Source organism: Doryrhamphus excisus, linkage group LG5, assembly GCF_037039965.1.
Source record: "Doryrhamphus excisus strain RoL-2023G ecotype Guam linkage group LG5, RoL_Dexc_Guam_v1.1, whole genome shotgun sequence".
Taxonomy (NCBI): domain Eukaryota; kingdom Metazoa; phylum Chordata; class Actinopteri; order Syngnathiformes; family Syngnathidae; genus Doryrhamphus; species Doryrhamphus excisus.
Genome location: NC_136361.1, coordinates 22,071,977 through 22,097,287, shown reverse-complemented (window position 1 = coordinate 22,097,287; position 25,311 = coordinate 22,071,977). Strand labels below are relative to the sequence as shown.

The 25,311-nt window shown below is 40.5% G+C and overlaps 1 protein-coding gene across 2 annotated transcripts; it reads left to right on the top strand.

The window, feature by feature from the left end:
• The first annotated feature begins 1,002 nt into the window (after positions 1-1,002).
• Positions 1,003-15,497, top strand: has2 (hyaluronan synthase 2). 2 transcript variants are annotated; one of them, XM_058053942.2, is made up of 4 exons: positions 1,003-1,538; positions 12,072-12,698; positions 14,089-14,190; positions 14,297-15,497. In XM_058053942.2, the coding sequence occupies exons 2-4, from the start codon at positions 12,072-12,074 to the stop codon at positions 15,224-15,226; spliced, it is 1,659 nt and encodes a 552-aa protein (XP_057909925.2). In that variant the 5' UTR covers positions 1,003-1,538; the 3' UTR covers positions 15,227-15,497. The 2 variants fall into 2 exon arrangements, with proteins under 2 accessions (XP_057909925.2, XP_078647048.1); XM_078790922.1 differs by lacking the exon at positions 1,003-1,538 and adding an exon at positions 9,836-10,074.
• The last annotated feature ends 9,814 nt before the right edge of the window (positions 15,498-25,311 follow it).

Here is a 25,311-nt window from a genome sequence, read left to right as displayed (position 1 = left end):
GTCCATAGGTATGAATGTGAGTGTGAATGGTTGTTTGTCTATATGTGCCCTGTGATTGGCTGGCGACCAGTCCAGGGTGTTCATGTTACTCTAAACAGTACAAAAACATACATGTTAGGTTAATTGGATCCTTACTAATGTGAACTATGGACGGTTGTGCATGTATGAGCCCTGTGACTGACTGGCCATCAGTCCAGGATGACGAGCGTCTTACCCAGACGTTCAGTTTCCCGATGACCCTGAACAGATGAAGCAGTAATGAACGCCTGCAGCCCCTCGGCGTCCCTGCTGTTTTACTGAGCCATGACTGGTAACATGTTCCAAGCAGTTTGTCTGTGGAAGGCTTGAACTGGATTTAGTATGCAAGTGTATCAAACTCACACAAAAGGAACACTTTATTCAATTAGGAGCCAGAAATGTTCTTATTTTGCTAATTTTTGCACAGTTGTGTTTTGCAGTGACACCACCGAGTGACTCCCAGTGAGATAAATGCTACCATTGCTGGAGGACTGCTGCTTCTGAGATACACAGCACTACCTGCTGAGGAACGCTTGCAACTGCACCACCTCATGAAGAACATTCCAGCTGCTGGAACTCCCATCTGCATTTCTCTGGCAGATGACCGCCTTGTTTTAGCTCCAGTCCAGCTGTGCTGTCGGGCCGACTCATACGTCCGATCATTCGACGAGACGCATGTCATCACAAGCGTCCATTTCAGTGTCAGTCACTAGAAACCTGCTCAGAACCAGAACCAGAATCTCATTGGTCAGCCTAAGAACGGACGATACAAACGAGTGAATTGATGAGACAAAAAAATGTTCAAACTTCCAGACCAGGCAGACATCCTCCATCTCTCTCCCTCCCCCTCTTTGCCCCCTTTTTGAGTGATCTTGAATGAGTGGTTCCCTCTCTCTCCTTGTCCTCTCCTCCTCCTCCTCCTCCTCCTCCTCACACACCCCCAAAACCTCCCCCTCTTATTAAAACAAGAGGCCAACCTGGTGCAGGCCGGTAAAGGGGCTTTGGGACAGCTGAAACACCACTTGTGGCCACTTCTTGGGGAGACTATTCTCACACGCCCAAAAAGACTGACAAGTACAATTTGTATACTTTTCTTTTTTTTAATTCTCTATTTAAAAAAAATAATATTGATGCTGTCAAATTTTCAAGTTTTTAAACTATGATTGAACACGTTGATGGGGGATATATTTATATTTTTATACATTCTTATATCTTTTATTTATACTTTTCTACCTTAATGATGCCAAAGTTTGTGATAATGCTGATGTTTACCGGAGGCATGTGCGGCCATGATGGCGGACGCACGCAGGTAGAAACCGCTCAGCGTTCTTGAGCATCCAATTTTAAGGAAACATTTTTTTTTAGTATTATAAAAGTCACATTTCAGAGGATTCATGAGACTCACTCAAGTGTGCTGTGAAACTTTATCGACACTTTCCCTCCGGGTGGAGCGGCACCACCGGAGTTGACCGCATCTCTTCCCGGGGATCAGCGACAGGAGGACGGCTGCCCAGCTCAAGGTAGGTGGCATCGTCATTCCCGTCTTCCACGGCGGTGCCTCCGATGCGGCGTGTTTTTACAATATCTGTCTGAGCCGGGATAATTGAAATCATGTTCACGGTTCAGTCGTGTGAGAGCGCACATGCGTAAAAGCGCATCTCGTGTTGCGTTTACAATGAAATGAAAGTGTTGGACGTTTTTCTTCTCATACACATCGCGGCTCTACAAACTATTACAAACTTTAAAAATCTCTATGAAACAACAAAATGTATTTTAGCCATCGAAATAGTTTGGGACATAGCCACTGTGGGGGTACACTTAACTTGTAAGTGCAAAGGACTCTTTTCATTCATAAGTACATCCTAATTAAAACCAGTGCATGAATGCAGCATTTTAATCCGAGACGTCATTCACTGACGTGTACGCCAATGGGAAGGCTTTAATTGGATGGAGTTTACGTCATTGAAGGCGCGTAGTTCAATGCATTTATGGTGCATTCAGGCTCTGAGGAAAGATCATAACCTCGCTGTTTGGTGTGTGTGCTAACATGAATTACTTGAGGTGTGTAGCGTGGGACAATGGTGCGTTCAGTGACCATCATACAAAGTGGGATGATTCACCGCTCACAACAAACAACATATATATGCAAAATCTATGGGATTTGTGACAATATTATTTCCAAAATTGGAAATTGGACTGCACGGCGGTCGAGTGGTTAGCGCGCAGACCTCACAGCTAGGAGACCCGAGTTCAATCCCACCCACGGCCATCTCTGTGTGGGTGCCGTGGGTTTTCTCCGGGTACTCCCACATTCCAAAAACATGTTAGGTTAATTGACGACTGTATGTATTACATGGAGCCGCATGGCGAGTGAGTGGTTAGCGCGCAGGCCTCACAGCTAGGAAACCCGAGTTCAATCCCACCATCGGCCATCTCTGTGTGCCATTTGTCGTAACAGTCGAGCGCTAGGGACCAAATGAAGGGCTTGGCTGCACGGTGATCAAGTGGTTAGCGCGAAGGCTAATGAATGAATGTGAGTGTGAATGGTTGTTTGTCTATATGTGCCCTGTGATTGGCTGCCCACCAGTCCAGGGTGTATCCTGGTGTATCCACCCGAAGACAGCTGGGATAGGCTCCAGCACCCCCTGCGACCCTCGTGAGGATAAGTGATAGAAAATGAATGAATGATAAGCATTTCCATAAATCATTACACATGAAAGCTTCCCTTGCCCCCCTGCCCACGGACCAGTACCAGGCTTCCGCCCCTGTAGCCGGGTACCTCTGCTTTAAGTCATCAGGAGACACCAGCTGGCACCAATTGGCATCCATCCATGTTTGCTCCTATCGGTCACTCTTACCAAAATGTGGATAAACATTTCACGCTTGTTCCAAAATGGCGTTATACAGTATAAATGACAATACTTCTTAGTATCACATGGAGTATATACGTACATAGTATTCTAATGCAGTTTGTTTCTGTTAAGTGATTAAGCCCAAATGCATGCCAACATGTTGTCCCGCTAATGTTAGCCCTGCAGGGAGTCTGCAGATCGGCGTCGCGGAAAGGACTGCAATGTCATGCAGATGTCTGTGACACAAAGTGTTAGAAGTCCTGTTCAGTGTGCAGCTCCTTCGCTGTTACAGGATGTGCATCCAAATAGGCCAGAAAGCATTTAGCTATTTAAAAGAAGAAGGCATTCCATGACTGGTCCTCATTAAGGCTCACGTGCCGTTAGCCAGTGTGAGGCTCCTTCATTGGGTAAGACCCAAAGGCTGCTTGATTACAACTACCGCATTTGGAAGACAGTGCTGTCAAAACCTCCCAATTATTTAGCATGAAAGCCACATTTAGGTAAAGTAAGAGAGAACCAGCACTGCAGTCGGCCAGTAAAAGTGAAAATTTGGACGCCTGAGGTTCCCATTGCGTCATTCTGAGTCACACGGTGAATACAGATGACACTGCTGAGGTTCGAGAGTGACGGTGTACTGTAAAATACCCAGTTTCTGGTAAACTGGTGCTTTGTGGGCTGCACGGCGGTCGAGTGGTTAGCGCGCAGACCTCACAGCTATGAGACCCAAGTTCAATTCCACTTTTGTTTGCTTTCATTTTAAGTAGGGACGACTGGATCATCATTTGAGTCGATCTGATGCTTTGATAATCTTATTGATAGATTATGGAACTGATGGTTCGATTCTCCGCTTGGGCATCTCTGTGTGGAGTTTGCATATTCTCCTCGTGCATGAGTGGGTTTTCTCCGGGTATTCCGGTTTCCTCCCACATTCCAAAAACATGCTAGGTTAATTGGTGACTCCAAATTGTCCATAGGTATGAATGTGAGTGTGAATGGTTGTTTGTCTATATGTGCCCTGTGATTGGTGTACCCGCCTCTCGCCCGAAGACAGCTGGGATAGGCTCCAGCACCCCCCGCCGATGAATGGTGCTTTGTGAGCTTGATTTTTAGCCAAATGACCAATATTGAAGTTCATTCATTCATTTTCTACCGCTTTTTCATCACGAAGGTCGCGGGGGGTGCTGGAACCTATCCCAGCTGTCTTCAGGCAAGAGAGGCGGGGTACACCCTGGACTGGTGGCCAGCCAATCACAGGGCACATATAGACAAACAACCATTCACACTCACATTCATACCTATGGACAATTTGGAGTCGCCAGTTAACTAATTAACTTTTTTTGGAATGTGGGAGGAAACCGGAGTACCCGGAGAAAACCCACGCATGCACGGGGAGAACATGCAAACTCCACACAGAGATGGCTGAGGGTGAAATCGAACCCTGGTCCTCCTAGCTGTGAGGACTGCGAGCTAACCACTCGACCGCCGTGCCGCCCCAATATTGAAGTTAATGTTGGTATATACGTATAGTATAGTGTCTAGTGTATAGTATATCATTTTTTGGAACTGATTGTGGGTATCTTGTTGTGCTTGTGATAACACAAGAATAGAATGTTCAACCAAGTGGTTTTCCCAGGAAGAATAGCACTGATAGCGGAGTATTGGATTCAACAAATGGAAACAAAGTTGCTGGAATATCATCCCAGTGTTGACCTTTTTCACCAAAGAAGTTGTAGTATATTGTTGACCTTTATGAGGTACATAGTATGCACTAAAGGCGAACAAATGTGTAAATTTTCCGGCAGATCTTTGCCAAAATGGCGGCTCTGCACACTGAAGAAACGCTACGGCAGAAAACTGGCTCAGATAGATTCAGCAGCTGATCTGGGCGTGTAATTTGCCAGAACACTTTAGGAGTCAGCACTTGCAATGAGGCCAGCCAACTACACCACAGTACCCCCCCCCCCCCCCCTTGTCCACCCCCCCTTTGGTGTCTGCTGTCCCTCCCACTTTTACTGATCCCAACCCACTTTCTCTCTTTCTTGTCTGACCAGTGTCAGCTCCCCAACTTCTTCCTCAATCGCTCTGCCTCATCCTCCCTTAACTATTACTCATTCACAAAAAAGTTGGACTGGAATGAAGACGTCCCAAGACATTTAACAGTGGAATCTGCACTTGAACTTATTCAACCTCTGTTCTAAATGACTAGAGATTATTTACTTTCAAAACGTACTATACTGGTGCAAAAAATCTATATATTGATACAGAACAATGGAAGTGTTCTGGACTTCGGAGCAAATACCCCGGGTTCGAATCTCCACTAGTAGGCATCATTGGTATTCGTCAGGAAAAGGCATCCGGGATATAAAGTGCTCAAATCAGTGTCAGATCAAAAGATTTGCTGTGGTGACTCCTTAATTAGGAAAAAGCCGAAAGAAACTAGCAAACAGAACAATTGAAGGATGTGGGGACCGTGTTGATGTGTACATGAAAGATGCTAAAACTAATCCAATGTATTGGATTATAAACTTTGGGTTATAGACATCCTTAATTTACTGGGTTTGTTTTTTGGAGGGTACAAGTGCAAAAGTAAGAGTTTCACCAGGATTATTTGGTTTTAATATATGAAGTTCATTCATTCATTCATTCATTTTCTACCACTTATCCTCACGAGGGTTGCGGGGGTGCTGGAGCCTATCCCAGCTGTCTTTGGGCAACTAGTCTGGTGGCCAGCCAATCACAGGGCACATATAGACAAACAACCATTCACACTCACATTCATACCTATGGACAATTTGGAGTCGATAATTAACCTAGCATGTTTTTGGAATGTGGGAGGAAACCGGTGTATACGGGGAAAAAAAAACCCACGCAAGCACAGGGAGAACACGCAAACTCACATACACATATAGATGGCAGAGGGTGGAATTGAACTCTGGTCTCCTAGCAGTGAGGCCTGTGTGCAAACCACTCGTCCGCCGTGCAGCCCGGATAAAAGAACAGTTCAGTCATAACATACACACAAAAATTGTTGTTTTACATGAAAGGAAACTTGTTTTAAATATAAATATAACTCCAGCAGATTTCCTGGTTGCTGCAGAGCTATTTTACAAAGCAAAGATGCATGCCGAGCTCTTATAAAATGCAATACTTTGTGGCTGTTTTTCGGCTTGAAACGCCACCGAACATGCTCTCTTCTATAGTGGAGTTGCATCATCACCTCTTTGGGATATTAGACTTTCTATTAGACTTTTCTTTGACTTTTTTTCTATGCCAATCAGAATTGAATGAACATTTGCATAAACACAGCAGTGAGTACAACTCGTGTATCAAAAAAGGTACAAAAAACTGCCCAAGTGCCATTCATTCCATAATAACTTCAAAGTAAAAGAGTGCAGCATACAAGTGTTTACCTATGTGCTAATATTATACACTATGAAATAAGTAAAAAGTGTAGTTTTCTGACCCAAATGGAGTTCATCGCTTGATACTTTCTCCAGATCAGCAGGTATTTAAAGCCTTAACATTTCCCAAGTGAGCAATATTCAAATGTCAAGGCTGTTGCCTCTGCAAACACATCTGTCTTAGAGTTGCTAGGCTGTGACATCTCAGGAGACGAGGCATTTTTATTATTTTAAACAGCCAATTCAGTCTCCTCCAGACCAATATTAATGTCAGTGAAACGTTAATTCATTCATGTTTTAGCCAACATGCAGGATTGACGTTATTGTCACTTTGTTTTTTTTTTGTTTTTTTAGTTTTTTTAGACCCAAGGGTCTAATCATGACATCAGAACGACACACTGGGCGTCCAAGTCAGGCACGCATCTACTAACGACTGCTCAAAGTTGCACGGAATTATGCTGCTTAATGGTTAGTGGCTTTGAGAAATGATCTTAGATCCTCCCCATTTGATGTCCAAAAGAACCAGGGCCAAGTTTATAGAAGCTCTCACCGCTGACTTTTTGCCTGCTGTAGGCGTCAACTTCCACGCCGGCCCACCTGGTGGTCTGACTTTTGCTTTGCTTCATACGAGATGCTGCAAAGAACAAAGCCCCTTTACAAGTTGCCCACTTCGGGGTGTGTCGTCCTCTCCGAATTACTGAATTCACACATATCCTAAAAGTTTGACACCTTTCGGTTTGCCACACAAGCTTTCGGCAAGGACGCCGCAGCAAAAGGTGGATGTCTGTGGTCATGGAATGGAATGGAATGGAATGGAATGGCCTATTTTCAGAGTCACAGGGCAACAAAGTCAAGTTTGCATGTCATCCGTGGACTTGTTTGGGTTTGCATCGGGATCTCCTGCAGTTCAAAACAAGCTATGGAGTCAAACTGGAAACACTAAACCAGGGGTCTCAAACTTGTGGCCCGCGGGCCAAATGCGGCCCGCCAGATGCTAGTTTGAGGCCCCCTCCTTGATACCAAAGTTTAATGTTGAAATGACAGCTTAAAGCTGTGTGCACACCGGACACAATGAACATGATTTTGCCCCGCCCATACTGTTACCCTACCCTGTTGCCCCGCCCTGTTTTGCTTTGGATTAGCAATGAAGCTAAAGGCTTATGACGCTGGGTACAAATAAATGCAGGAAATGATTTGGAATAAAAGGGAAAATACACGTCAAGATAAAGCATCTCATCAAACATGTTGTTAAAGTTACGACGCTGCTCCCAGATGGAACTGAGTACGATGCTAACTTGCTAATTGGGTATAATTATTAAGTTTCATTGATGTTCATGTTAAAGGTTAAATAACTGTTAATACTGTACATTTGAATCTGAAAAAAATAATTACCAACTGTATGTGGTTTCTTACATTTTTCTTATTTGCTGTTTTATTATTATTTTACTTATTTATTACTGATTTATTGTCTTTATTCTTAATTTTTTTTTGTTTTTTTATCTTATTTTGTGTATAGAAAAATAAAAATTAAGATATTTGAGAACAGTGGAATGTTTTATTAGATATTTTGGTGTGGAAAACAGGAACCAAAGTACTGAAAAATTGTAGGGTATAGCAGAAGCAAAAGCATTGAAGATTTTTTTATTGATTTTTTTTCAGTTTTTAACAAATGCATTTTGGGTTTTTTTTAAAAACCTGATGCGGCCCAGCTTCACCCAGAACCTAGCTCCGGTGGCCCCCAGGTAAATTGACTTTGAGACCCCTGCACTAAACCCTCCGTAGGTGTTAACGTGTCTGTGGCAGACATATGGTGGGCTGTCATGGTGGTATCAGAAGATTTGGTTTGTTCCGTGACTCTATTCTAACGGCAGCGACATTCATCCCATAATGTCAAAAAGTAGTCCAAACACTTTGATGACACGTTTACCTCCTGAGTTCATTCACAGTTGGTCCAGAAAGAAAGGGTGAAGGGGTTTGTTCTGCTTTAATTGTCTTGTAAAACAGTATAACATGTAAAATTCACGCACACACAAGCTGAAGGGGGTTTGAGGTGAAATGCAGTCTCAGCATCGAACAATTGATGTGTGTGTGTTTATATAAGCGTACAATTTGCTCGGCCGTAATGAGCTTTTATGTGTGCATTTGTCTCCATTGTGCATGAATACAGTATGTATCAAGGGTCTTATAAAAAGTGTCTGACGCTAACAGCCTAGCCACGTGCCAGAGGAGGTCTGCTCCACCGCTTGGGGCCTTCTCATCCAATAATCAAATGAACAAGGAGTTATTTCGGAGCCAAGCGCGGTCTGTTAGTTCTATTTGCTTTCTCATTTGAACGCCCCTCACTGAGGTCCCTACGTCTTTCTTTTCATGTCAATGAGCACCCTCAAATGTGTTTCCCTTTTCTGTATCTCACACCTCCCTCCATGTTTCTGATGCATTTAGGGCAGTCGTCACCACCAAGATCCCTGAACCTAGGCAGGTTCTACCGCTCTCTACCCTTCTCAGATACGTACACTACCGCTCAAAAGGTTTGAGATCACTTGGAAATAATTTTGACCAGTCTAAGATATGGCTTTTTTATAGTTGTGCAGCGTTTTTCTGTCCTTGTTAGACCCACTTTGTGCTGCTCTCTGAAGGGAGTAGTTAACAGCATGGTAAGAGATTTTAGTTTTAGTTTTTAGATTTTTTAGATGGGTTTTCTAATAATCTGGCTTCTTCTTGGCAATCCCGCCATGAAGTCTGAAGTCCTGAAGTTGCCGCTTCACTGTTGATACTGACACCGGTGTTTGATGGGTATTATTACTACTATTAGTACTATTAGTACTATTTAGTGCAGCTACCAGGTAACGACCTGTGAGGTGTCTTTGTCTTAAACTACACACTCTCAGATATTTGTCTTCTTGCACAGTTGTGTAGCGTTTTTCTGTCCTTGTTAGACCCAGTTTGTGCTGCTCTCTGAAGGGAGTAGTTAACAGCATGGTAAGAGATTTTAGTTTTAGTTTAGATGTTTTAGATGGGTTTTCTAATAATCTATTAGCCTTATAAAATGATGAACTTGGATTAGCAGCCATACCAGGAGATTGATGCAGAGGACTGACAGTAGTAGTAGGTCTCTATGCAAAAATCTACATCCTTCTTTGAAAATCATCTGATTCATTTTAATTGTTTGTGAAATCGATACAATTGTTGGTGAAATGCATGAAAATGTATTTCTTTGGAAAACAAAGACATTTGCAAGTGATCCCAAACATTTGAGCGGTAGTGTAGATACTATGTACAGTAAATATAGATGTATTTTTGCTGTATTGACGTGTGCTGGCACCTCCAGCAGAGCTTTGGGGTCCAAGACGCTGAGAGCCAGATGCAATGGAACGTTTGTTTTTTTAATCCAGCTGGCTGATTTGACATTGATATATTGTTTGGTATCTTTTATGACCACAGACAGACTTCTTACAAGCTTTCTACCAGACTTTGGTTTGTCTGTGGCGATTTGTGTCCATTTACACTGAAGAGCATCATATGCTCCAAGGTTTTTAATTTGGGGGACTGGCTCACGATCTCTAGGAAATATTTGATAGTACACAGCAGTAGTTTTCATCATACTTTCTTTGCAAATATTAGATGACACCAAGTCAGAACGCAGCACTAGGAAACCCAAAGTCTCTCGTCGTTTTCTTCCCACGGAGATATAAACAGATGACATCACAGGGTGGTCCGCTCTGCGCCGAGCCACGCTGAGTGGGTCTCCGTTGGTCTGCCAAACAGATGGAAGTAGCAACATAATGACTGCTGGAAGCAACACTGTGAGCGGAGTCATTTCATAGAAGACTGTCATTCATACATGAGACAAATAAACAGAGGATTTTCTTAATTTGGTACATGAATAACAAAAATATTGAATGACAACAGCCCAAATCAGAGTTTTATGGATGTTGAAGATGGCTGTGAAATGTTTCGATCGGCATTTGTGTAGATTTTGAATGTCTGGGTTTGGTGATTACATCGACCGTTAAAGTTAGTTATATGTCACTTAAGCTCAAAATTAATTTTTTTCAAACAAACAAACGAATCAAAACAAATCAAACTATGAATTTTGTGTATTGTTGCATATACGGTCTATATCTACACTATCGCTCAAATGTTTGGAATCACTTGCAAATTTATTTGTTTTCCAAAGAAAAACATTTTCATGCATTTCACAAACATTTTTTTCTATTTCACAAACAATAAAAATGAATCAGATGATTTTGAAAGAAGGATGTAGATTTTTGCATAGAGGCCTACTATCAACAACTGTCAGTCCTCTGCATCAATCTACTGGTATGGCTGCTGATCCAAGTTCATCATTTTATAAGGCTAATAGATGATTAGAAAAGCCATCTAAAAGTCTAAACTAAAACTAAAATCTTTTACCATGCTGTTAACTACTCCCTTCAGTGAGCAGCACAAACTGGGTCTAACGAGGACATAAAAACGATGCACAACTGTGCAAGAAGACAAGTAAGTGTGATCCCAAGTGATCCCAAACTTTTGAGCGGTAGTATATATATATATATATATACAGTAAAGTCTTGTTATATCGATATCGGTTAAAACGAATTACTACTTATTACGATACTATTTTCATTTCCCGGCAAATTTCTAGTCTTTTATGATATAATTAGTTCCGTTAGTACGATACCCGGTTATTATGATAATCCGGTTACTAGGATGCCCTTTTCATCTCCCGCCAGCCAATTTGGTCTGCTTATATCGATACAAAAGCAGCTTAAATCAATCTTTGCTTAAGGATTTCAATACCAAAAAAGAAGACGGCGAACGGCTGCTTCCAGTCAACTTTATTTTTCACACTTCCACCACCAGAGCGCAGCACACACAGCGGAAAACACCCGGCCCTAGAGCCTACCCCTCCGGGTGGCAACACCTTCCCTATCGATAGTTCCGGGGTGAATTATGTCCCGGTAACCGGTAATCACTACAGCGTAAGTTTATTTTTATTTACTGTAGTACAAAATGTATTGTAGTACAAAAGCATGCTAGATACGCAATCCATGAACTCAAGGAGAAAATTACATGCCATATCAAAGATCCGCCCACTTTTAATGTAGTTCGGCGCAGGATCGGATATATGGATAGTCCGGTTATATCGGTATTTTTTCCGACTCCCGAGAATATCGATATAACGAGACTTTACTGTATATATATATATATATATATATATATATATATATATATATATATATATATAGTATGTATGTGTGTGTGTGTGTGTTTATGTGTGATGTTTTAGCACATTAGAAAAAAAACACCCTCCAGGCAGCCGTGTAACCCTGGCATCACTTTTGTAGAAATCCTGTATTATGTTCCCATCCACATTACAGGAGACTATTGGCTCCTCTTTATTGTTTAAACAAAGAATTTGTTCAGGGAGGGGTAGAGGAAAGTAGAGGAAGAAAAAAACCTTAAATAGAATAATTATTTTGTTCCCTCCCTGGGCTGTATTGTTCATCAAGGGACTGTAAAAACCTTGTAGATTTATACAATCATCATATAAAATGAAGTTAAACTTTTGTTACACAAAGTTTATTTTGCTGGTGCCAAAAAACATGGGACGTTGCAAAATCTAAGTTTTTTTAAGGGTTTTATTCTTCACTAAATAACGAAAAGCTAACTGATACTTTTTGTATTTTATTGGCACATAAAAAGAAAACACAATGAACATGTTTGCTCCCTTTTGTATGACTTTTATTGCACTAAAATGAAGACATTGTTTGACCGCAGTTATTAATTCTTTCCCCAGATGAGTTGTCAACGGGTCCTCACCTACCTGCGGATATTTGGTACCACCATGTTCGGCGTGTCCCTCTTGGTGGGCATCTCCACAGCCTACATCATGGGCTACCAGTTCTTCACCACTGCCCACAATCACCTATCCTTTGGACTGTACGGGGCCATCTTGGTTGTCCATCTCATTATCCAGAGCCTCTTCGCACTCTTGGAACATCGAAATATGAAGCGATCCTTAGAGACACCGATTAAACTGAACAAATCTTTAGCGCTGTGCATTGCGGCGTATCAAGAGGACCCAAACTACCTGAGGAAATGTCTGGTGTCTGTGAAGAGGCTGACGTACCCTGGAATCAAAGTCATCCTGGTGGTCGACGGGAACTCCGATGATGACTTGTACATGATGGACATTTTCAAAGAGATCATGGGGTGGGACAAGGTTGCCACCTATGTGTGGAGGAGTAACTTTCACAGCAGGGGACCCGAGGAGACGGATGAGAGCTACGCTGAGAGCCTTCAGCAAATATCCAGACTGGTCCTCAACAACAAGTGTGTGTGTATCATGCAAAAGTGGGGAGGCAAGAGAGAAGTCATGTACACAGCCTTTAAAGCACTCGGGAGGAGTGTTGACTATGTCCAGGTGAGGATGCACAAATGTAAAAAAAAATGTCAAAGGCATGTGAAGTATATGAAGAACAGTAAAATTGATTACATATTTGTTAGAGTTAGCGTCCCGTATCTCAAATTTCACATACAGACCAAGAACAGTTGGAATCAGAAAAAAAGGTGAAGGAAATTGTGCTTACGGGTCTCTTATGAAGGAACTGACTATAGTGAAGCCAGCAATGTTAATGCCTTCACTGAGGATTCAAAGAGAACCAAATGAATAAAGAATAAAGAAGAATAAAGTGGAATGAACTACAAATGCATCAGAATGCATTCTTGCTGCTTTTACTTCTTGGTTTTGTCAAGAATGAATACATAAACTTTATGATTATGGTAATGGTAATGGTTTTATTTCATTTGAACATGCATCAGATTACAATTGAATGCATCCCATAATCAGTTCACAGTTCCACATGTCCAAAAGGAGCAGGAAGAAGCAAACCCCTCCATCTGGTACTTTTACAATCAGTAACTGTTACATTTGTTCACTTCCTGCTTTCCTAATATAATTTTTAATATAATTTTTAAATTTTTAATATAATTTTTAATTTGTTATATATAATTGTTACATTTTTATATAATTTTTAAATTTTGTATATATTTTTTAATTTTTAATTTTTAATTTTTAATTTTTAATTTTTAATTTTTAATTTTTAATTTTTAATTTTTAATTTTTAATTTTTAATTTTTAATTTTTAATTTTTAATTTTTAATTTTTAATTTTTAATCACATAGGGAAGTACGAGGTGATAAGAGCATCCGATGACATAATGGGTACATAGTAAGTGTCAATATAGTGATATATATAGCACATCATGACTGGTTCAAGACTCTTCATCCTTGTATTTAGCAAACATCAACAATGTTTTCCCAATATAATTTTTACATTTTTAATATAATTTTTAATTTTTTTAATATAATGGTTTAATTTTGTATATAATTTTTTAATTTTGTATATAATTTTCAATTTTTAGTCACGTAGCGAAGTACGAGGTGATATGAGCATCCAATGCCATAATGGGTACCATAGTAAGTGTCAATATAGTGATATATATAGCACATCATGACTGGTTCAAGACTCTTCATCCTTGTATTTAGCAAACATCAACTGCTTGTATTGTTTCTTGAATTGGCTCATCGTTGTGCATTGTTTGAGGTCCTTACTCAATCCATTCCATAGTTTGATTCCACATACTGAAAAGCTATGGTTACTATCTATGATTACTATTGTCTATAGACGTTTAGACCACACATCGGACAGCAGAAATTGGTTAATATGTCTGATTAAATGTATATTGATCATCAAACTTTAGATTGCACGGTTGAATATAATCTTTTCTTTTGTTTATGTGCTGGTAACAAAGGTGTGTGACTCTGATACCATGCTGGATCCAGCGTCATCAGTGGAGATGGTCAAGGTTCTTGAGGAGGACCCTATGGTCGGAGGTGTTGGAGGAGATGTACAGGTAATATAACCAAACTAAGATTGTTATGTTATTCCTTTCTTCACGCGGTATGTTGACGTCACGTCTATATCTCGTTTTTGCGGTTTGCCCAACCGTCTCCCCCCAGATCCTCAACAAATACGAGTCATGGATTTCGTTCTTGAGTAGCGTACGATACTGGATGGCCTTCAACATCGAGCGGGCTTGCCAGTCTTACTTTGGCTGCGTGCAGTGCATCAGCGGGCCTCTGGGAATGTACCGAAACTCACTTCTGCACGAATTTCTCGAGGACTGGTACAATCAGACCTTCATGGGATCACACTGCAGTTTTGGGGATGACCGGCATCTTACAAACAGAGTTCTCAGTCTTGGATACGCAACCAAGTACACTGCACGGTCAAAGTGCCTAACAGAGACACCGATTACTTACCTGCGGTGGCTGAATCAGCAAACTCGATGGAGTAAGTCCTATTTCCGAGAGTGGCTCTACAACTCCATGTGGTTTCACAAACATCATCTCTGGATGACCTATGAGGCTGTGATTACTGGGTTCTTCCCATTTTTTCTCATCGCCACTGCAATCCAACTCTTCTACCAAGGAAGACTCTGGAATATTCTGTTGTTTCTTCTCATCGTGCAAGCCGTCGCCCTGATCAAGTCAACATTTGCGAGTTGTCTCAGAGGCAACATTGTCATGGTGTTCATGTCCTTTTATTCTGTACTGTACATGTCCAGCCTGTTGCCGGCCAAAATGTTTGCAATTGCAACAATCAACAAGTCTGGATGGGGGACCTCTGGGAGGAAAACAATAGTGGTCAACTTCATTGGTCTTATTCCAATATCAGTTTGGTTTACCATCCTTTTCATCGGGATTATCTACACGACTGTCCTCCAGACTAGAAAACCCTTCCCTGAAACTGAAATGCTGATTCTGATTATAGGGGCGGTTGTCTATGCCAGTTACTGGGTGATACTATTGACTTTGTATGCAGTGCTCATAAACAAATGTGGTAAGAGGAAGAAGGAAACACACTACGATATGGTGCTGGACGTATGACTTCTTTACTACAACACTACTTGTTGTGTTTCCTTAAAGATGCTCTTCTGGTAATCCAAGCATCTCTGGAGTTGGGTGTTGAGTTAAACTGCAGTGGGCAAAACCAAAATACTCAAACTTGAAATGGTAAGAATTGTGTGTTCTTTCCGGAGTATCATAGCATTGAAAACGGTGGGACAACACTATCAATTAGCCCGCTGATGTTTTTAATGGTTTTGTTCATTTGAAGAACAGCTTCTGTAGGCTTGCTACGGTTAAGTGACGATGACTCAGTATGGCAGCATGAATGCAAGACTTTGTACGGATAGCTACCTCGTAGACTTGTCATGTTCACTGGGCTTTAGCATCTCGGCCAAAGAAACTGCGGCTCATGCTCATCAAGGTTTTCCTCAACTATTATCTACATTTCAACTCCAGAGCCCAACTGTGCAGATTTGTTGAGCCTAACGAGAAAAGTCGCTGATTGGCTACCAATCAGTTACTATAAAAAACCAACAGGTTGGTTTTTATAGTTCTGCCAACAAATTACACAATAACTTGGGAATATGAACGGTACATATGGTATCATTGGGAGTATTTTTTTTGCATGATCTTAGTTATTCTAGATGCCATACAATGTCGTACCTTGTCAGTGTTTTTGGAAGAGCCAAATCAGGCAGAGTTAAAGTAAAACTGCATTTTTTGGGGGAATTTTGCCCATTATCCACAATCCTTATGTGAAACATGAACATATTTATTTACCTTCGCTGTGCATTCTAATGAAAGAAAACAAGTTAACATGAGCAAGCTAATAATGCACGTCATTGGGAGGTACCGAGGTAGTATTTCTACTACAAAGCCCTCTAAAAAAAAAACCTTGTACCGTGTGATATACATGCTGTGATCGCGCATTAACAATTTTGCTGTATTTTGATTATGTAAAACAATATCGAAGCGTCGTATCGAAACGTAGCCCACTTTCGTCAACACAAGCAGCACACAAACAGTGACTTACAGTGATGGCTGTGTCTTCCAGCACATGTAAAAAAATGCTGACAGCAAATGAGCATCTTGTTGAGTCTTGTTAGCAAAATTGAGAGCTAGGTATCCGCTCTTCCGTCTGTGAGTCACATTGATGAGCGGCTAGCTCTGCCAGATAAATATAGTTTTTCTTACGATAACAATATCACTGTAGCTTGGTTAATATACAAGTCAAGTTAAGTAAATGAAGTAAGTAAATAAAATTAAGTTGAAGTTGAAGTTAAGTTTAGCTTTTTTGGTTAATGATTTAGCTAGCTCCTAGCTCATACTAGCATTGTTAGCTAGCTCATACTAACAAATTTTCTTTTGCTAGAACACACAGAAAAGGGAAAGAAATCCTGTATGTGTTCATGTTTCACATAACGATTGTGAATGACGGGCAAAATTCCAAAAAAAAGTGCAGTTTTCCTTTAAAATTTGCGGAAACGGCTATAAAAAACTGAAAGCTGCTTTCTTTCTGTTATTGTTTTCAAGTCATATGGGGATAATCTTGTACAGTTGGCCTTCTTTACTTGATGAACAAGTAAATATCTTGGTGAAAACAATTACTCGACTATATTCTGGCAGGACAGCACTTGTTGACTGTTAAGTATACTGTATTTATATACCAATGCATTATTTTCAGAGATGACAAAATCTATTTAAAAATCACTTTCATCGCAATTGCACATTTGTTTACAGTGAATGAAATGAAAGCAACATTTTGAGTCGGCATGTAATCCAAAAGAATCCATGAGAATAGACTTTTTGAATGTGTCACTGAGAAGTATTGTGGATACTGTACACCATATGACTTGAATGCAGTATCTTTCTATAAGTTTACAAAGTGAAGAATCTCAAACTGATCACTGATTGGTAGATCTAATCTCCACCAGATCAAGTGAACCTGTGACCAGAAGAGAGACTATGTGTAATTGCTGCTGTGACGATGTCATTTAATTATTTGTTGAAAAAATGGATTTAAGACTATATTTCGGATCTATTTCTTTTTTTTTTTTTTTTTTCTTTTTCCAAGTTGAATAAGTGAATGACGCTTTTCCACATACTCTTGCTCACTTACTTTCATCATGGTAGGTTTCACTACATGTTTCTGCTTCACTGTGATGAAGATGTTTCATTTCACTTAACGGGAGGGAGAAAATGTTACAACGTAATGGGAATGCTGATTTAAAAAAAAAGTGAAAAAATGAGGAGAGGAACCAGAATTCTGGAGTGAAATGTGAGAAAGCCAGGAGAAGACACAAGTTTAACTCCTATGCACTTTTATGTCTCTCTATTGTCCTTTATGATGCATGGTATAATCAAGATGAACTACCTCAGTGGTTCTCCATGCAGGATGCCATCCCAAGACTAATGCATTCTGAGGGCTCATGTAATTTATGACCTGTTTTTTTTTTTTTTTTAAATATAAGTGTCCTTTTTTACTCGCAGTTTAAAGCTGGATCCCTCGGCCTCGTCTCTGCCTTTTGCTGTAGCTGTTTACTTATTGTAACCTGTATTTTTCCGAGTATTTTTATATGAATATATAGACATGTTGATTCTATTTTGCTTCACCGCCAAAGATTCTTTATTTTGGTTCATGTTTTTTCTAAAAGAAACTGAATATATATGTTGTGCTTTTCAACTGTTTTGACATTGACTTGTTTATCTGACCAAACAATGTGAAATTATGAGCTGGGTTTTTTTTTATTTTTATTTTTATCTGCAATAACGGCAATAGAACAATGCAATTTGTAGGTTAATAAGTTATTGATTTCCAGAGAGAAGAAGAACCTGTGATTGTGTAGAAAATCTGCATATTTATATTGAAACAGTAGTTTTGCTTGTAGTATTCTGGACACGTGAGAACTCTTGGACTCTCGGTGAGGATACAAAAGTTATGATGCAAAACAGAAAAATAATACGTTTGCAATTGTCTTGCTTATTTAATGAAATGTAATGTCGCATAAAAAAATAATTTGCCAAGTGAACAGAATTGGTTTCATTTGATTGTGGATTTAAAAAATAATAATTTTCACTGAAAAATCTGATAATAATCTGACAGGAACACCAATGCAGATGCATAACTGTCAAAATCAGTTGGTACAAAAATGCTGTTTTATCTTATGAGGTTGTTTGTTTTTTTACCAAACAATACGTATAGCATGTTTTTTTTTATTTGTTTGTTTACTTTGATAAATGAGACCAAGCCTTTACACATGGGGTTTATTTTCTTGTTAGACTTGTCACCGGCAGTGTTTTTAAGAAGCACTTTTGTGTTGTGCCAAATAAAACTTCTTATGATTGGACTTGCTGTTGTGTTGTGACGTTTTTATTCACTCACAATGACACATAAATAACATTTCATAAATTAGTTATTGGTGTTGACATCTTGCCATAGCCTTGCATTTTTCATATGTAAAACAGACATCTTTACCTATCATTGTCATAAATTCATGAATTTTAATTAATTAAAACAGACCATTTTGGAATAGGCGCACATTCTGGAAGATCTGGAATGCTTTCTGTGCTCGTTATTGTGTGTAGCTGCTCTATAGGAGTCCATGAGTCACTACAAGGGGGTGGAAAAAGCTGCATAAAACTTCAGTGTGTACATGTCACATTGAACGTGTCCCCTAGTGCTGAGCGGACAGATGTGTTAAGAACAGGAAGTGATGTCAGACTTCAGAATTGAGTTTCAGCTTGTAGTGGGTTATGGCCCCAACAGATTGCAGATTATAATTGTGAGGATTTGGACTACACAGTTTATATACCGTATTTTCCGGACTATAAGTCGCACTTTTTTTTAATAGGTTGGCTGTTCCTGCGACTTATACTCCAGAGCGACTTATAAATGAAAAAACAGTTTGTTACATAAACACTGGACACCTTTTCTGTTCATGTTTATTTTGGTGTAGCTGAATAAGCATTGTGTTAGCATATCTTACACCTATTCAGCCTGTTCTCTATTCTTTTATTATTGTTAGAACTTGCCTTCCAAGAGGACGTAATGTCTGTTTTGGTCAAGTAGTTTGGAAAATAAATTACCCGCAAAAAATGCGACATATACTCCAGTGCGACTTATGTACGTTTTTTTCTACCTAATTATGCATTTTTGGCTTTCTGCGACTTATTCTCCGGAGCAATTTATAGTCCAAAAAATATTTTGGTAACGTCCCATTTTTTTTTCAGGTGGAGTCATTTGGCCTCGTAATTATGGCCTAGTTTTTTGCGTTGCAGCTGGTGTGCGTTAGAAGCAAAAGAGAAGGCATTCAAGGCTTATTAATGTGTGCGATGGCAGCACACATGAAAGGTAGCAATTGTTATCGGATTTCCGAAGTTCCTGTATTTCATTAATATTATCTGTGTAGCAGAAATGTGTGTACCGTATTTTTTGGACTATAAGTCGCTCCGATGTATAAGTTGCACAAGGCCAAAAATGCATAATCAGGTAGAAAAAAAAAATTATACATAAGTCGCACTGGAGTATAAGTCGCATTTTTTGCGGGTAATTTATTTTATGAAAATAAAATAAAATAAAATAAAATAAAATAAAATAAAATAAAATAAAATAAAATAAAATAAAATAAAATAAAATAAAATAAAATAAAATAAAATAAAATAAAATAAAATGTGTCCAGTGTTTATGTAACATTAGCAGTTTTTTTAAATTTATATGTCGCTCTGTAGTATAAGTTGCAGGAACAGCCAACCTATGAAAAAAAGTGCGACTCATAGTCCGGAATTTTGCTGTTATTTTGTAAACAGCACATCAATAATGACTTCTACAACAAACCATTTACAGGATTATAGCACATAATAAAAACATGATCATCATGTCAGGACTAAATCAATAATCCTTTTTTTCTCCCCTCAAAAACTAGTTTAGATGGACCTACATGCCGTCTGAGTCTATTGGGACTTTGGAGTCCACTAATTGACTTGTCAGGGTGGGGTATTTTCAACACTTTGATGCATTCCATACACCCCCTTCCATGAGTGCCTTCTCACAATAGGTCAAAGCTACTTTTATTCATCTAATATAAGTCAACGCTTCAGCCAAGTTTTCTCTCTCTCTTCCTTTTCCTCTCATGTGACCTGCCTAACAACATAATGAAGCCCTTTTACTCGGGTTAATTGTTTTAAAAACTCCCATGTGTTTTTCTCCGACTCCAAGAGTCGCTGGTGATTGCAAGGATTGTATTTTTTTGCATGCGAGATGCCTACTTGCCATTTCTGTCACGTAGCCTGGTGTTTTTTCACGTTGTGTACAATCATGAAAACAAACCTTGATTGCGTACTTGACATATATTGATTTTTTTCATGCGTTTTTAAGCTCCGGCTCTGGCTCTGAATTTGCGACACTTAAGTAGGTGACACTGGTAGAGTCCAGGCATCTCCTGCCAAAGACAAATGAATGGCCACCCACAGTTACGGCATGCTTTACTATTCATTCTTCTGACAGACTCTTCCTTATCAGAACTGAGAACATTTAACTGCAGTCACTGAATCACTGAAGTGTCTTTTAGTATATTCATCCCTCGCTACATCATGGTTCAATTGGATTAATAGACTCATAGGATTAATAAATCACCACTGTTTTGTGGTTGCCAATTATTCATTCATTCATTCATTTTCTACCGTTTTTTCCTCACGAGGGTCGCCGGGGTGCTGGAGCCTATCCCAGCTGTCTTCCGGCGAGAGGCGGGGTACACCCTGGACAGGTCGCCAGCCAATCACAGGGCACATATAGATAGACAAACAACCATTCACACTCACATTCATACCTATGGACAATTTGGAGTCGCCAATTAACCTAGCATGTTTTTGGAATGTGGGAGGAAACCGGAGTACCCGGAGAAAACCCACGCATGCACGGGGAGAACATGCAAAATCCACACAGAGATGGCCAAAGGTGGAATTGAACCCTGGTCTCCTAGCTGTGAGGTCTGCGCGCTAACCACTCGACCACCGTGCCGCCCGGTTACCAATTAATTAGTCCAAAAATTTTGAAAGACAAGTCATACAGCATTTAAAATGACATTTTTTTAAATAACGGTACTTTAGCTTGCAGCCATGGGTCCTTGTAGTCCGTTTTGGAAAGCCGAGGAAATACAGGAATAGTTACAGATTCTGGAAGATCTCAACAACTCCATCAAACCAATCAGATTTGATTATGAAAGTCCACAGTCGAAGAAAGCCCTCGTATTTTCATAAACAGTTCTTTCATCTGGGCTGCACGGTGGTGAGTGGTTAGCGTGCAGACCTCACAGCTAGGAGATCTGAGTTCAATTCCATCTCTGTGTGGAGTTTGTATGTTGCATGGTGACTCCAAATTGTCCATAGGTATGAATGTGAGTGTGAATGGTTGTTTGTCTATATGTGCCCTGTGATTGGCTGGCCACCAGTCCAGGGTGTACCGCGCCTCTCGCCCGAAGATAGCTGGGATAGGCTCCAGCACCCCCTTGACCCTCGTTAGGATAAGCGGTAGAAAATGAATGAATGAGTCCTTGTATTCCTTTATTGCTGTTTGATGGTTGTGAAGATTGAAGCTGGTGAGACTTTGTGGGTTCGAACCCCAAACTCCCCTGAGAGGGAAAAAGAAGCGAAACAAATAAAGAGGGTTGGAAGACCGAAACCATGACACGTAATAACACAGACAGAACATCAGTATTTTATTTATTATTTTGTTTGGGTCTGCTTTGGTTTGTTTTTATTTGTCATGAGTGGCTCCACAATGTCGCCTTTGCTGAATTGAACCCCAACTTAATTTCAGTGCAATGTTTTTAAAAAAAGTGTGAATGCAAAGCTGTCTCTTGTCAGGAGTCTATGCCTGTTTTTGTTTTTTTATGTATTTTAAAATGAGCATTTCAGATGTGCTCTACAATTTTGAGTACAGTTTCATTACGCAACAGCGGCTCATTTGACATCCAGTTTTTGTAATCGTAGAAGTCGCAAGGATCAATTCAACCGAACATGGACATATTTGAAACCGAAACCGACATGTTTGTACTCTTCAAAGTGAGCGTTTCAAGACGTCACTTGGCTCGACTGTTGCAACTTCGGCCAAAGCGATTACAGTATGGACTCCTGGCATTTGAAGAAGCAAGTTTTTCCCTGGACTTTATTATTGGTAGAGATGACGCAACATGTGTAGCAAATCAGTCATTTGGAGAGGTTCATCCTCAGCATGTGGCGTTTAGATAAGCGGTCCTATTTTATGTATTTTTAATAAATGTACTACAGTAAAGTCTCGTTATATCAATATTCTCGGGAGTCGGAAAAAATACCGATATAACTGGACTATCCATATATCCGATCCTGCGCCAAACTGCATTAAAAGTGGGCGGATCTTTGATATGGCATGTAATTTTCTCCTTGAGTTCATGGATTGCGTATCTAGCATGCTTTTGTACTACAATACATTTTGTACTACAGTAAATAAAAATAAACTTACGCTGTAGTGATTACCGGTTACCGGGACATAATTCACCCCGGAACTATCGATAGGGAAGGTGTTGCCACCCGGAGGGGTAGGCGCGAGGGCCGGGTGTTTTCCGCTGTGTGTGCTGCACTCTGGTGGTGGAAGTGTGAAAAATAAAGTTGACTGGAAGCAGCCGTTCGCCGTGTTCTTTTTTGGTATTGAAATCCTTAAGCAAAGATTGATTTAAGCTGCTTTTGTATCGATATAAGCAGACCAAATTGGCTGGCGGGAGATGAAAAGGGCATCCTAGTAACCGGATTATCATAATAACCGTGTATCGTACTAACAGAGCTAATTATATCATAAAAGACTAGAAATTTGCCGGGAAATGAAAATAAGTAATTCGTTATAACCGATATCGATATAACGAGACTTTACTGTATATCTTACATACCAAACACCTGCTGTGTGGTACATTCATTCATTTTCTACCGCTTTTCCTCACGAGGGGGTGCTGGAGCCTATCCCAGTTGTCTTTGGGCGAGAGGCGGGGTACACCCCGGACTGGTGGCCAGCCAATCACAGGGCACATATAGACAAACAACCATTCACACTCACATTCATACCTATGGACAATTTGGAGTCGCTAATTAACCTAGCATGTTTTTGGAATGTGGGAGGAAACCGGAGTACCCGGAGAAAACCCCCGCATAAACCCACGCCGAGGGTGGAATTGAACCCTGGTCTCATAGCTGTGAGGTCTGCGTGCTAACCACTCGACCGCCGTGCCACTTTATACCCAGTGGTTCCTAAAGTAGCCATGAGGGGTGAAAATGACAACATTTTTAGCACCTAACACTCAAAATTACGAGTGTTTCATCAAAGCTGCAGAGTTTTATACATTGGGTTCAAGTCCACTCCATCCCTTTCACCAAACGTTGTCATCGTAGAGGTATTTGGATTTATTACCAGGTTGGAAAACTGCCATGCAGTCCAGTTTCTGACGTGGAGGCAATCGTGCTGCTATCAGATACATTTAAAAACAACACAAACGAGCATTAATCACGCAGGAACACAACCGCTGACATGAGAGGCTGTAATCCAATGGGAAACCCACACCATGGCCTCACTTCAGAGACTCCATATTTCAAATCCCTGAGGGATTCCAATCCTTCAGATGAGGTCAGATGAGAGAATGATTCAGAAAGTAATAACATATCGATACAACACGATGATCAATGGGCTTTTGGGTGGGCTCGGGTCCTTTTTAAACTAGGAAGTTGGTCAAGACGGCGAGGAGACTGGAAACCAAATGCACCGTAGAACCACCAGTTGATGACGCTTCAGACAAAAAAGACAAAATCATTTTTACTGGTGGCCAGCCAATCACAGGGCACATATAGACAAACAACCATTCACACTCACATTCATACCTATGGACAATTTGGAGTCGCCAATTAACCTAGCATGTTTTTGGAATGTGGGAGGAAAACTGGAGTACCCGGAGAAAAACCCATGCATGCACGGGGAGAACATGCAAACTCCACACAGAGATGGCCGAGGGTGGGATTGAACTCAGGTCTCCTAGCTGTGAGGTCTGTGCGCTAACCACTTGCTCACCATGCAGCCTGGATAAAAGAACCGTTTATGAAAATACGAGGGGTTTCTTCGACTGCGGACTTTCATAATCAAATCTGATCATGGACAATTTATGGACAATTTGATGGTTGTGGAGATCTTCCAGAATCTGTACCTATTCCAGCTGTACTGTATTTCCTCTGTGCAGCCTACTAAAGGTTATGTTATGTTTAATTTGTTCATAAAAACTCATCCATTACGTCTTTGGGAGCGAATGAGTTAAAAATAAAATGTTCTTAAGTAAGCATATGTTTTGACTAATAATAAAACATATTCAACCATGAAACAGTATTATTTATTAATTAGTGTTTTTTAATAAAAATCCTGATCAAGTTAAGCCACCAATTTGAACCGTGAAGTGGCGAGGGACGACTGTGGTAGCAAAGAGTAAGCCCACACACACTCACACACCCACACACCCACACAAACACCGAGGACAGGCTGTGGGCTGGCTGATTTAGTGTTGCCAAGGGAACAAGGGTTTTCGGAGATTCTGCGCTCCAGATGTTTCACAAACAACACGGGGACTTCCTGGTTCCTGAAGGACTGAAAGCACACATCAGCCTTTAGCGTGCGCATGTGTGTGCACGAGTCTTACCGAGGTTCTCAGATGCTCGTGTTTGTCAGCTGTAACTCCATCAGCATGCGTATGACATCAGAAGAGACCTTGCTCAGACCCTTCCCTCCCAGAAGACCCAGATATTTTCAGAAAGTGTAACCCGCCCATTTCAGGCTTACACATGGACACGGACACACGGACACACAACAAGTTTGGTTTCTCACACCAATGTAGCATACTTGCATTGCTTAGCATCAGCATGTTCCCTCAACGCTCAAACAATCCTGATTACATTTAATATTCATACATGAAAATGACAACGTAACGGGGAGTCAGGCAGGAGGTGGAGGGTTTGAATCTCCGCTTTGGCATCACTGTCTAGAGATAATGCTTATCCTCATGAGGGTTGCTGGAGCCTATCCCAGCTGTCTTCAGGCGAGAGGCAGGGTACACCCTGGACTGGTG